This window comes from Narcine bancroftii, chromosome 10, assembly GCF_036971445.1.
Source record: "Narcine bancroftii isolate sNarBan1 chromosome 10, sNarBan1.hap1, whole genome shotgun sequence".
Lineage (NCBI taxonomy): Eukaryota > Metazoa > Chordata > Chondrichthyes > Torpediniformes > Narcinidae > Narcine > Narcine bancroftii.
Window position 1 is genome coordinate 45,479,176 of NC_091478.1, and position 14,313 is coordinate 45,493,488.

Below are 14,313 nucleotides of genomic sequence, written 5' to 3' on the forward strand. Positions count from 1 at the left end.
CATGGACAGATTGCGGTTTTTCCATCAAGAAGTCCAGAATCCAGTTGCAGAGAGGGGTGTTTTGCCCCACTGAAGACAGTTTCTGATGGATTGCCAAGCTCGTTAATAAACAGTGCCTGGCGTTTGAGGCATCATTCTAGAGATGGGTTAGGACGGAGTGGAGAGTAAGACTATTGCATCTTCTGTGGACTGATTGGGATGGTAGGCTTACTGGAACAGGTCAAACATCACTGGAAGGTGCACTTTAATGCGTTCTAAAGCAATTCATGATCGTAGACATTAGTGCCACTGGGAAATAGTTATTTAGACCGGTTACTGTCGCTTTCTTGGGCACGGGGATGATTGTGGCTACTTGAAAGCTGTAGGGTCAGTGGACTGCCACAGTGAGATGCACAAGTCTGCAGTCACTGTGACTGTAGTAAAAACGCAGAAATGCTGGGAGGGACTCAGCAGGTCTCAAAGAGATTTAGCAGTGGAGCAACAGAATGGTGTGAGACATGAAAGCCTGGTGATTGTAGTAAAAAGCATGTGGGATGAACCCGGCGTGCCTCACAAAATTCCTCTGTGTTTTTACTACAATCACCGCATCCGCAGACTTGCGTGTTTCACTCCATTCAATTACTCTGCTGCGACATCTGTTCAAGTGATGCCCCTCCTATGGACGCTGCAAGGTCTGCTGAGTTCATCCCAGCATTTGTGTTTTCACTACAATCACATTGTCTGAAGGTTTTTGCTGCAGTGATATTTTGTAGATGTCAGTTACAACCTCCGTCAGCTGGACGCACAGATCTTCAGCACATAGCCAGGTATGTTTTCTGGTCCTGCTGTTATGCCTGGATTCTTCCTGGATAGGATCTTCCTCGCCTCAGCTGCGGCTATGCAGAATGCCTGTTCTGCAGGGGGAGATGATGCTTTCTTTGATGTCACCTTGTTTTGCTCATTGAACTGTGCCTAGAAGGCGTTCATACCGTCAAGAAGGGAGGCATCATTGGTGTTGACCCACAAGGTTGACTCACAGTCAGATATGCCACATGCCACAAGCATCTCCTGTTGCTGGTGTCACACAGGTATCTGTGGATTCTCTGTGCGAACCTACACGTTGCCTTTCTGATGCATGGGATCTAGTTCTGGATGTCCCAACCAGAGGAATTTCTTTCTCATTATCTGCTTCTATCAATTCCTTTATTTACCTGAAATACCTGAATTAGATCAAGTTTACTGTTCCTCATTTTTAATTATATAAACTTGCCCATTAAATTAAATTGAAAGGGTCAAGTTTACTGCTGGATTCAAGTTCACCTCAAGGCTGATTTAAGTGCACCACATAATCTAGCAAATGACAAGATATACATAAAATCACCTATAATATCAAGCTTCGTGTCATCAAATACAGGCACAGAATGGAGAACTAAAGGAAAGACCCCCAATATCTTTGCAAAGGCATAAGCCATGAGATGGAATCTGAGAAGGCATTGAAAGTGGTTTCAAAGTCAATACCGGCTAACCTAGGTTGACAATCCCAGTACAGGCAGTCCTTGGGTTGAAGATGTCCGATTTACAAACAACCTGTAATTACAAACCGGCAAGCTGACCGGAAGTAGAATAGTGTCAACTTCCGGTACGAGCGTGGTTCAGTATAATTTAAATTCAAAATTCTCCCCGCTCTCCCGGACACGGTCCACACCCCCCTCCCTCTTACTGCTCCAATGCGGCGCCATCCATCCCCATTCCAATGCCGCACGGCTGCCAATCCACCCACCCCCACCCCCCCCAACACTGGATTGGATAACTTCTGAATCAGGTGGAAAAACTGGCTGCAGTTTTCCATGTTGTAAATCACCCAGCTAAAACTCTTATCTGCTGATCTTGGTCACGAGCTCCTTTATGAGAGATGAAACATTGCACTCCAAACTTGCAACATTACAACTCAAAGTGATAGCATTTGCTGATGGGTCTTGAATTTTAAATATTTTCCTCTTGGTTTTCTTCTGCCACCAGGGTCCTGTTCTGAGAATACAAGCTGCCACCTAGTCACTTCCAACGGTTCACTTCTCCTGTTTGATCCTTGCATTTTTTAAAATTTAAACAGAATATGATCCATATCTACTCCCTCCCCCACTCCCTTGCCAAAATAATCATTTATACAGTAGATTCTAGCACTTAATGACATATGAAGTGGTGCTGAATGGCCAACAAAACTGATGTGATTTATTACTTTTACTTTATGACTTTGATTTGGTGTCAAAGACTGGCTGTAGAACCGTATCTGTTTTGCTTAGAAATCAATCTTAGATTTGCCTATGTACAGTTCTGTTATTAAATTTAAGATGTTTTAGTGTTGGGAAGTGTTTTATATATATTTAAAGGTAAAATATATACTATATATGCTATATACTAAAATAAACATTTGACCAACTGATGCTAATTAAGGACCATATGTACTTGTTTTGACTTAAATACAAATTCGAGTTAAAGACAGACCTAGGTAATGGAACTTGTATTTAACTCGGGGACTGCCTGTTCTGCAACCCATACTTCCCAATCCCTCCACTATTATTCCTCATCCCATCAGCCTGTGCCTAGAATTGTTCTTTCTATTGAACTATGGGTCACTTCCATCTTCATCATTTATGCTGTTAGCGAGAGGGAGAACTGAGAACCCAGTATGGCCCCTGAGCCAGTTGTGCTAATCAATGGAGTCATGGCTGATTTCACCTTGATTTCAGTACTTTACTGTTTGTTCCTCATAGCCCAATAATCATGTTTATTTTTTCCAAGTACAGTCTCTTCTGTATAATGGCTAAGTGAGAAGCAGAGTGAACATTGTGTTTTCAAGGGAAATGAACAGTTTGGCTACATAATTCAGGAAGAATCCAAATAAGTCATAGGGTATCTAATGAATTTGAAGTGAATGTTAGTTAAGGTCATAGTAAATCATATCACAAATTAATTTCCTGATGATTTCACAACTGAAAAATGTATTCTGGTTCTTTGTGTGCCTAATGGTTTCTGGGCTGAATGTGACAGCATATTTCACTGCTTATATTTTAGAGTTACATCAGGTGAACATCATCTTCTACAATAATGATGCTTGTAATGTATTGAATAACAGGACAAGGTCTCGTGTGTCAGAAGGCGAAGAACCTGTACAAGAGCGATTTTTCTGCCCCCATTTTCTTCAGGCACCTGGTAACATGATTGCTCATGAAGGACAAGTGGTTCGATTAGACTGCAAGGTACATGCTCAGATACAGTAAAAAGTGCTTAAAAATGGAAATATTTCTGTTTACAAAACACTGTGATAATTTATTATGTGTCAGCAGATGAAGCGTTAATTGCACGGTGAATTTACAAAACATTACTGCAGTTTATATGAGATTAAGCTCCTGGGGTGAGGCATTGAATTCAAATCCAAGCATTCTCTGGATGGTTCATTTTCCCCTTTCTGCTACCAGTCTGAATAAAAGTCCATCATTTCTATTTACCCTTTTTTTCTTTTTTTGAAGTTGCTGGGGTTCAGTCATTCTTCACAGCTTCCTTACACACCCCTCACTTTGCTCGCATGCAAAGCTTTCTCGTCACCCACATTCAATGGGAGGTCAATTTCTTGTCCAACTTAACCTTCCTACTGGTGGTTCAGTGGACTCCACCATAAGTGATCACTGTCCCTTGCAAGTGAACAGAGCATTTGGAGGAACTCATCCATACGTAGAAATGGTCAGTCAATATTTTATTTGAGACACTTCATCGAGAATATAGGAAGAGGAGATATCAAGTATATGGTGGGGGGGAAAGAGGTGGCTTGGACAAAAGAAAGTAGGAGAGATGGAGAGACAGTTAGGTTACCTCAAGCTGAATAGGATAGAGAGAAAAGTGAGAATGGTAGTAGGAAAGGGCAAAGGTACCTGAAATTAGAAAATTTAATGTTCCATACCATTGGGTTTGAGGCTGTCCAGGAGGAACATGATGTGCTGTTTCTCATGTTTACATTTAGCCTCACCCGGGCAATGGATGAGGCCAAGGACAGGCTTATGTGTAGAAATAGGGAAGGCAGATGAAATGGTTAGAAGGATGGATGTTCCAACTTACATCTACTGATGGAGTACAGATGCTCAGTAAAGGGGATACCCAACAGCACATCACATTTCTCTTGGACAATGTTAAATCCAACATGAATTTTCCAATTTTAGCTAACCCCAATCTCTCCTCAGAACACCCCCAATGGTCTCTTCCTCTCACTGTCTCTCCATGTCTATCAGTTTCCCCCCCCCCTCCAGGGTCACCGAGTGTCCGAAGATTCACCTCCAGTGCTTCAGCAGCCCCTAGAGCCACACAGAGTCTAGTCCAAACCATTGGCAACTCGAGCTCTCACTAACTTTCTCATAATTATTTCTGCTGTTTTGAAACTTCCTGAAGACAATAAATGCTATTGTTAAGTACATTCATTATGCTATTGCCTGAAGAACATGTGCACCAGCACGTTCTATTTATAATCAATGTAATGCACAGCATCTGTATATGTGAGCCACTTTTACAGCCTGACTGTATCTATCCTGACATAGTGTGTGTTTATACTAAGGACACCTCGCATCACCCCGCATCACCTCGCATCACCGCGATTTTTTGTCCCTCGCATCACCACGTATTTTAGGACTACCCGAACTATTTCTACCGAGCGATGAATACGCGGTGATGCAGGGCGATGCGAGGTGACAAGGAAGTCAGATGGGCAATTAAAAACTGTGGGTGAAAAATCGCGACTTCCGGTGAGTCACCCGTGGTGTTTCCACTGCGAGGTCGTCCCTCGCATCATCCCGCATTGACCACCTCAAAAGTAGGACGCCGGAGCACCTCGAATCACCGCACATCGGCCATAACCGGATGTGTTTACAGTGCAACCAGATTCGAGGTGTCACCACGCATCACCACGCTTCACCTCGCATCACCGCGCTTTTCCCAGCTCAGTAGAAACACCCCCATAGACCTAAGAAAACATTTGCTTAGTACCTGCACTGAGTGCATGCCCAGGCATGTTTGGACCAATCAAAACAGCCTATTTATGGGCAATATACGAGTAGACTTAAAATATGACAGGAAATTACAAAAATAAATCATATCTGAAAACCAGTATGTGATAGGAAAGTTCTAAGGTAATTTTTGTCATCAGCAACCTGTGACATTGGTGGTAAAATGCCTTCTTAAGTATGTTGGATTCCCCTCACAGTACATAACAATACAGTGATGGGCATTTACAGAGAGCATTTAAGAAGTAGCCAAATGCACCCAAAATTGTTCAGGAAAATCTTTATTGTTGAGTGTAATAAGCTTCTCATCCTGTTCCCTCCATTTTCAGTTCCAAGAAGACTTATTTGTTCTTATTGTTGAGACCGATGATTGTCTGCCTTGTTGTTTCTCTGTCTGTCCCCAATCCACTAGGCCTAACATCTTGCAGGATTTCCTCTGCCCAACCATGAATTTGCAACTTCCTTTAGATTTTCCCCCATCTCTTCACATGCTCTTTCTGAACTTATGTTGTCCATGAAGAGTACTACATCACCCCTTCTTCAACCAAACACTGTGACTTTCCCTTCCAGCTGATATTGCTCAATTTGATCACTGTGGGTATTATTCCTGTTTGTTCAGGTGTCACACCACGATTCCCCCACAACAACAAAAAAAAAACTATCTTTAATTCTGGTGAACAACCTTCCCACATTCAACCTGGCTTTTAAGTTCTATCTCCTGAAATATGCCATTGTCTCTCCGATCTGTGGTCATTATTAAATGAACCAAATAATAGTTTGGTTATCAAAGCCGAACTGGAGATGAGATGAGAATCCAGAACTCACCAGGGTAGCTGAAGAATTTAATTAAGTTAATTAAATAGAGCTCAAATAAAAAAAGAGGGTAAAGAAAATAATTATTTATTGACAATCTGATATGGTCTGAATGTGGCTACTTCTTAAATGCTCTCTGTAAATGCCCATCACTGTATTGTTATGTACTGTGAGGGGAATCCAACATACTTAAGAAGGCATTTTACCACCAATGTCACAGGGAATTCAGAATGTTACAATAAATCATATCCTTGTCACTGATGCCTGAATCCCATGAACCAATAAAATATTCTATCTCCAGGCTTCCGGCCTGCCATTATCATCACTTGTGACAATCTATGTGATGGTGACATATTCAATATTCCATCCTCATCTTTCACAACTTGTCTGCTCCTTTGACATGGTGGCCTACCCTTCTGCCACCACCCAGTTCCAGGTGCTAGAATTACACTTGCCCAATTCCATTCCTATCTGGCTAAAAAATTACTGGCAATTATCTCTTCTGATTCCTCTTAAGGTTCCCACCATGACTCCCTCTTATCTGTAGTTCATCTTGGTGGCATCAGAGCCAGATTATGCCTAGAGCATATGTCATAAAGGGGCTTTTTTTTAAAAATGCACATAAATATGAAAAGACAAACATTTTTTTTACTTGAATCGTAAAGTTTTGTTTTCCATTTGTTATACAGCCAGATAATATTACTTATATGTAGGTATCAATTTCAAATGTCAAAAGTAACAAAACTACAATTTAAAAGTTACCACTCTATCTACCTCTGTTACCACTTTCAAGGGACTATGTACCTTGTATCCCCAAAACTCTGTTCTTGACCACATTCCAGGGCCCTACCATTTACTGTGTGATGTCCGGCCTTGGTTTGATGGAGAAAATACAACATCTTGCACTCATCAGAATTAAATTATGTGTCATTCCTCAGTTCATTTGCCCAAGTGATCTAAATCCCATTGTGGTCTGAGATAAGCTTCTTTACTACCTCATGTTTAGTGTCACCTGTAAACATACTGATTATGCTGGCCGTATTCTCATCCAAATAAATGAACAACTGTGGATCCAGCACCAATCGCCATGGCACACAACTTGAGACAGGCTTTCCACCATCTCCTACCGCCAAGCCAGTACTAATTTTTTTTAGATGCTGGGGCTTACTAAAAACAATGGTAGGGGGTGGTGGTTAGGGGGCAGAGAGGCATGGTGGTTACAGAAGGGCTACCTGGAGAAAGGTTGGTACAGCAACACCTTTAGCTCACAATTAGATTAGCATATTCATGAAGCTGTCATTTAATCCAGAATTGTCGACACTTGCATAACAGCCAGGAGTTACTATGCAAATAGACCTCTTTTACAGGCTGCTGATAAATTAATTCATCAAGGCCATCTTCTCATTAAAAGGCAATCTAGCGACAGATTAATCTGCCTTTGTTTGCTGTCATTTCTCCCTTTTGTGGTAAACATCGGGATTTGTAAAGAGTCATTGCTTTGCACTTAGTCAATGTTATTTTCCTCACAACTAACTACGTGACCTGAAAGCTTTTGTTTCCTGCACGCAACATTGTCATCCGCCCATGAACTTCTAGTGTAACTCCATTTCCACAGTCGCTATGTGATTTTCAACATAATTGAAAAATCAGTTATCATCATACTTCTTCTAATCCACCAGTGAAAACATTGCCTTCCTTGCAGATTGTTGTGGCTGGGTCTTCGTACCATGATGTTTGTTTTGTCTTTAGGATGGGTGGGGAGTGGCAGATCGCTTTCTCAGCTTTGATGAAAATAACAATTATTTTAGCTTGCCTTTATTGTCCAACCTGTTAACAAGAACCATAGTGCTGCTTCTCAGTATTTAATGGAATGTCTTGTTTTTGCATGTATTAAAACGGCATTTGATCTTTTGACAAAAGATTACCTCTTTCAAAAGAAAGCAGGCAAAAAGTGTCACAAAGTTTAAAAAAAGGAATGCAGAAGAATTTGTCCTTTGTTCAGGACCAGATTCGATCACCTCATGGTGATCTGTTAGATCACGTGGTTTTTTTTTGCGTGGGATGGAAAGACATGTCCCTATGTCTGGCTCCATCCCATTCCGATGGGAAAAGGCTGAATGTCAGAGCTGAGTCAGCTGGTTGCGCCTGGGATTCCCTGCCCCGTGCAAGCCAGCTTGACAGTTTGCCTCTGCAAAGGTATTGTTACTAAGCAATGTTGGAACAATGAAACAGTTGCTTTTCTACATTTCAAATAATGCCCTGGGTTCTCCATGTTCCTTAGAACATATAAGATGATATATGTATCCTACCCTACCCTGCATGGCAGATATTCATGTTTCGAATCCGTTAATGTGAGCTCTGGCGGCAGCCGTGTATAGAGCAAGTGCAGATTCACTGAATTGGAATTGATAGCTTGCAAACATTTAGCCGGGGCCCTTGAAAATGCGGGACCCATAGCATATGCTACTTTTGCTACTAAATTAATCCAGCATTGGGTGGCCTCTTCCAAAAGCAAAAGTTTCAGTGTCCAGATATATGTTGATGACACTCAGATTTACCCATAAATGTAATTTTAATTTTTTTTTAAATAATTTTTAAATTTAGACCTACAGCATGATAACAGCCCATTTCAGTCCGTGATGCCCAATTACACCCAATTAACTTACACCCCAGGTACGTTTCAAATGGTGAGATGAAACCAGAATCCCTGGGGAAAACCTATGCAGACATGGAGAATGTACAAACTCCTTACAGTCAGCACGGAATTTGAACCCCAGTCCCGATCACTGGTGCTGTAAAGGCACTAACCACTAAGCCAATCTGACACCTAACCCTTGCTTCTCTTGACCCCTCCAATGTTTCCCGTTGCGAGATTGCTGGTATTAGATCGACAGAAATATATTCCAAAATTGGTTAAAATGGTTATAAATGAAGAACAGCAATTTTGTTGCCACAAACAATATTTTCTATCCTTGGAAACATTCTGAGGGCTGTCTCAGATGACTTACATTCTTGGTGCTGCATTTCCCTCTGAGAGGAGCATGGGACCACATACCTGTGCAACTGCTAATTCTGCCTGTGTTACATCATAGCTCTTGGGCTTATGAAACCTTCATTCATGGCTTTGTAATCTCCAAACACCTGAAATGTTGGTTATATCCCTTTAGAAGCTGCATGGCCTGTTGAGTTTTTCCAGCACTTTTGAATATTGCATGGCAATCACAGTGTCAGCAGACTTTCCTGTTTAAATCCCAACTGTTTCATGGCTGTTCTCCATTTTATACTTTATTACCATTTTAAACTCTGCTTTCTTCATCCCAAGGTATCTGACACCATTCCCTTTCTTCACAGTCCCTCTGCCTGCTAATCTACTCTGCGTCTCGGTCAACCAATACCTTGTTTTTAAAATTCCTGTCTTTGTTTTCAAACTCTTCTGTTGTGTTGCCTTAACCTCCACCCACTCCATTACAATTTCACTTTGATTTTCTCATTCAACAAACTGCCGAGATATCTGTTCTCCAATCCAATTCTGTGCTCTGTGATTAGTAAGGGATTGCTTAAGATGGTATGTGAGTGGGAAGAGAAGGTTGAGAATCACTGCTTTAGGTTTTTGGTAATTAAAGTCATTTAATCATTCCATCATGTTGACGTGATTATTGTGTGCTCCACAGGCAGTTTGAAATCCACTGTCCTATTTTAATTGTTGGACCTTGAGCAGTCATGCCTGGAGCCATCAAAACCCGATGCATTAGAATTCACAACTTAATTCTCTATTGTTGTACAACCTCTCTCTGTGTTTTAGAAATACACCATAAAGCCTCCTCTGCCCTACTTTTTTCATCTTGAGCTTGGTTCTGAAGTAACTTGGAACAGCTTGTTAACTATATTAATGGGGAAAAATCCTGTGGAAATCCACTATGAAAACAGAATGCTGGAAGCACTCAGCAGGTCAGACATTTGTGGAAACAGAAACAGTTAATGTTTCAGGTCATAGATTCTTTGACAGAATTGGGAAAGAAAAACTTTTATTTTATCGGACAGATTCATGTGGTCCTAATGCAGACATTAAACAATTAAAAGATGCCAGATCATAAATTAATCTTTCTCTATTCAGATTTGTTATGAAGTGCAGTGGTTTCGCTACTGCTACAGACAGATTATAGCTCATGGTTATAACTTCTAGACTGTAGCTCAAGACTCAAGGAAGAAAGAAGAAATGCACACTGGTAGAGTGTATTCAACACTGAGTTTATACAGGGGCAGCTCTGCCTTTTATCGTGAGCTCAGCCACGTCACCACCGGGGTGTGGCTTTGGCGGGCCGGCCACCGATTGGTCAGTTCCAGTATCCGGGCCCCGATTGGGCCCCCTGGGATCCGCTAGCGGTGATTGGCCAGTTTCACCATTCCACCGGCAGCCTATGGGAACGGGCATCTCAGCCCATGTGAGGTCTTGCCAGTCGCCATGTTCAATGGCCCTTTCCAGTGTTGGCCAGAGGTGTGGGCTACGGGCTACTACAGTTAAATGACTAAATGTTTCAGAACATTAAATGATCTGCAACTTATTTTGAAATCCCAAGTTACAATTCGTCTGATACCCATCTCTCCCCCATCCCACCACCATTTTATGCTTTCTATCTCCCTTCCCACTCTAGCTTGGATAAAGAAACCCAACGCAAAACATGGACTGTCCATTTCTCATCATGCATGATGTTTGACATGTTGAGTTCCTCCAGCCTCTCCATGTTTGTTCATGATTCCAGCATCTGTGGTTCTTGTATCACTGCTTCTAGACCAAGCATAGACATTGTCCTGACATTTATTTGAGAATAGTCCCCATGATGAACATCCTGCATTTCACAATAGGCTGGGAATGGTAAACCACATGTATTGTTTAGCTAACAGAGGAACTGCTCAAGAAGGAGTACTATTCAAGATTCAAGATTTTTGAAGACACATCTAAAAGCACAAATTAAGATTTAGGATAATATTTGTTTATAGGTAATACCTAGAATATTTCTGAGAATTATTTAGTTCCATTCAACACCAATATAGATATATAAAGTGGAAAAATTGTTATCTTTGTTTAGGAAAATAATGAAGATATTAATGAGAACAAAGGCTTCAAAAGTGTGAACAAGGCAGTGGGTGAAGAAATTATGAACCACATAAAAGTAAAAATAAATTCTGGATAAATTGTCCTGTTGCAATGAAGGAAATGTGCAAACAATGTGTGCAAACCAAAAGTACCACAAAATCGTATTGAAATTATGACTAAATCTTTTATTACTGTTGGTGGTAAATAATAATCAGAACTCCTCGAAGATTGTAAGTAGCGCACTAATTTATCATCTCTAACATTGCAGCACTTCCTGGTAGCACAATGCTCCCTGCTTTGGCCTGAACTTAAATCCTGTTTTAAAAAAAAAGGATATAGGCAGAAGGAATCTAACTATAGGTCTGTTAGCTTAACATCTGTAGTTGGGAAAATGTTGAAGCTATCATTATGGGGTGGCGTGGTTAGTGAAACGCCTTTACAGCACCAGCTATTGGGCCGGGGTTCAAATTCTATGCTGTCCATAAGGAGTTTGTATGTTCTCCCCGTGTCTGCGTCAGTTTTCCCCAAGGGCTCCAATTTTGTCCCACTGTTTGAAACGTACCAGGGATGTAGGTTAATTGGGTGTGAATTGGGCATCACGGACTCGTGGGCTGAAATGGCCTGTAACCATGCTGTATGGCTATGTCTAAATGAAATAAACACCAGGATAGAAATTGTTCCATCAGGTATATTAGCATGGATTCAGGAAGGGCAGATCATGGCTGACAAATGTACTAGAGTTCCTTGAGCATATAGCAAGCATAATGGATGCAGGGGAAAAGGTGGATATTGTAGGATCTTCAATAAGATGCCACATAAAATACTTATCCATAAGGTAAGGATGCATGGAGTTGGGGGTGATGTATTAGCATGGTGGACTAGCCTCGCCAAACGAACACAGCTCAGCGCGGACATTGGCGACTTCAGGGGTTTCTACGAGGCTCTAAAGGCTGTGTACGGCCCCTCACCCCAAGTCCAAAGCCCGCTGCGCAGCTCAGACGGCAAAGTCCTCCTCAGCGACAAGATCTCCATCCTCAACCGATGGTCAGAACACTTCCAATCTCTTTTCAGTACCAACCGCTCAGTCCAAGATTCCGCCCTGCTCCAGCTCCCTCAACAGCCCCTAAGGCTAGAGCTGGATGAGGTTCCCACCCTGGATGAGACATATAAGGCAATCGAACAACTGAAAAGTGGCAAAGCAGCAGGTATGGATGGAATCCCCCCAGAAGTCTGGAAGGCTGGCGGCAAAACTCTGCATGCCAAACTGCATGAGTTTTTCAAGCTTTGTTGGGACCAAGGTAAACTGCCTCAGGATCTTCGCGATGCCACCATCATCACCCTGTACAAAAACAAAGGCGAGAAATCAGACTGCTCAAACTACAGGGGAATCACGTTGCTCTCCATTGCAGGCAAAATCTTCGCTAGGATTCTACTAAATAGAATAATACCTAGTGTCGCTGAGAATATTCTCCCAGAATCACAGTGCGGCTTTCGCGCAAACAGAGGAACCACTGACATGGTCTTTGCCCTCAGACAGCTCCAAGAAAAGTGCAGAGAACAAAACAAAGGACTCTACATCACCTTTGTTGACCTCACCAAAGCCTTCGACACCGTGAGCAGGAAAGGGCTTTGGCAAATACTAGAGCGCATCGGATGTCCCCCAAAGTTCCTCAACATGATTATCCAACTGCACGAAAACCAACAAGGTCGGGTCAGATACAGCAATGAGCTCTCTGAATCCTTCTCCATTAACAATGGCGTGAAGCAAGGCTGTGTTCTCGCACCAACCCTCTTTTCAATCTTCTTCAGCATGATGCTGAACCAAGCCATGAAAGACCCCAACAATGAAGACGCTGTTTACATCCGGTACCGCACGGATGGCAGTCTCTTCAATCTGAGGCGCCTGCAAGCTCACACCAAGACACAAGAGAAACTTGTCCGTGAACTACTCTTTGCAGATGATGCCGCTTTAGTTGCCCATTCAGAGCCAGCTCTTCAGCGCTTGACGTCCTGCTTTGCGGAAACTGCCAAAATGTTTGGCCTGGAAGTCAGCCTGAAGAAAACTGAGGTCCTCCATCAGCCAGCTCCCCACCATGACTACCAGCCCCCCCACATCTCCATCGGGCACACAAAACTCAAAACGGTCAACCAGTTTACCTATCTCGGCTGCACCATTTCATCAGATGCAAGGATCGACAATGAGATAGACAACAGACTCGCCAAGGCAAATAGCGCCTTTGGAAGACTACACAAAAGAGTCTGGAAAAACAACCAACTGAAAAACCTCACAAAGATAAGCGTATACAGAGCCGTTGTCATACCCACACTCCTGTTCGGCTCCGAATCATGGGTCCTCTACCGGCACCACCTACGGCTCCTAGAACGCTTCCACCAGCGTTGTCTCCGCTCCATCCTCAACATCCATTGGAGCGCTCACACCCCTAACGTCGAGGTACTCGAGATGGCACAGGTCGACAGCATCGAGTCCACGCTGCTGAAGATTCAGCTGCGCTGGATGGGTCACGTCTCCAGAATGGAGGACCATCGCCTTCCCAAGATCGTATTATATGGCGAGCTCTCCACTGGCCACCGTGACAGAGGTGCACCAAAGAAAAGGTACAAGGACTGCCTAAAGAAATCTCTTGGTGCCTGCCACATTGACCACCGCCAGTGGGCTGATAACGCCTCAAACCGTGCATCTTGGCGCCTCACAGTTTGGCGGGCAGCAGCCTCCTTTGAAGAAGACCGCAGAGCCCACCTCACTGACAAAAGGCAAAGGAGGAAAAACCCAACACCCAACCCCAACCAACCAATTTTCCCTTGCAACCGCTGCAATCGTGTCTGCCTGTCCCGCATCGGACTGGTCAGCCACAAACGAGCCTGCAGCTGACGTGGACTTTTTACCCCCTCCATAAATCTTCGTCCGCGAAGCCAAGCCAAAGAAAGAATTAGCATGGATACAGCATTAGACAACAAATATAAGATGGAGAGCTGGGTTAAGTGGGTGTTTCTCTGGTTGGCGAGTGGAGTGACATAGGGGTCGGTGCTGGGTCCACAACTGTTCCCTCGATACACTCATGATTTGGAAGAGGAGACTGAATGTGACTAAGTTTGCCGATAACACTAGGTTGAGTGGAAAAGTGAACTGTCCAGAGGTCGTGGACAATCTGCAGCAATTCTGATAGGTTAAGTGAATGGGCAAAGGTCTGGCAGAAAGAGTACAACGTTGGTAAATGTGAGGTCATCCACTTTTGAAGAAAAGAATAGTAGACCAGATTATTATTTAAATGGTGAAAGTCTATAGGATGTTGTTGTGCGTATGGACTTCGGAATGAATCGCAAAAAATAGTAAGTTTGCATTTGCAGCAGGTAACCAAGAAG

General features: G+C 42.8%; 1 protein-coding gene across 5 annotated transcripts in view; it reads left to right on the plus strand.

The window, feature by feature from the left end:
- Positions 1-14,313, plus strand: part of mypn (myopalladin) — a 301,418-nt gene that overhangs the window by 247,104 nt on the left and 40,001 nt on the right. For all 5 annotated transcript variants that reach the window (XM_069900832.1, XM_069900830.1, XM_069900829.1 and 2 more), the window contains one exon: positions 3,113-3,236. In XM_069900832.1, coding sequence (XP_069756933.1) covers positions 3,113-3,236 — 124 coding nt within the window. The remainder of the gene's footprint in view (positions 1-3,112; positions 3,237-14,313) is intronic.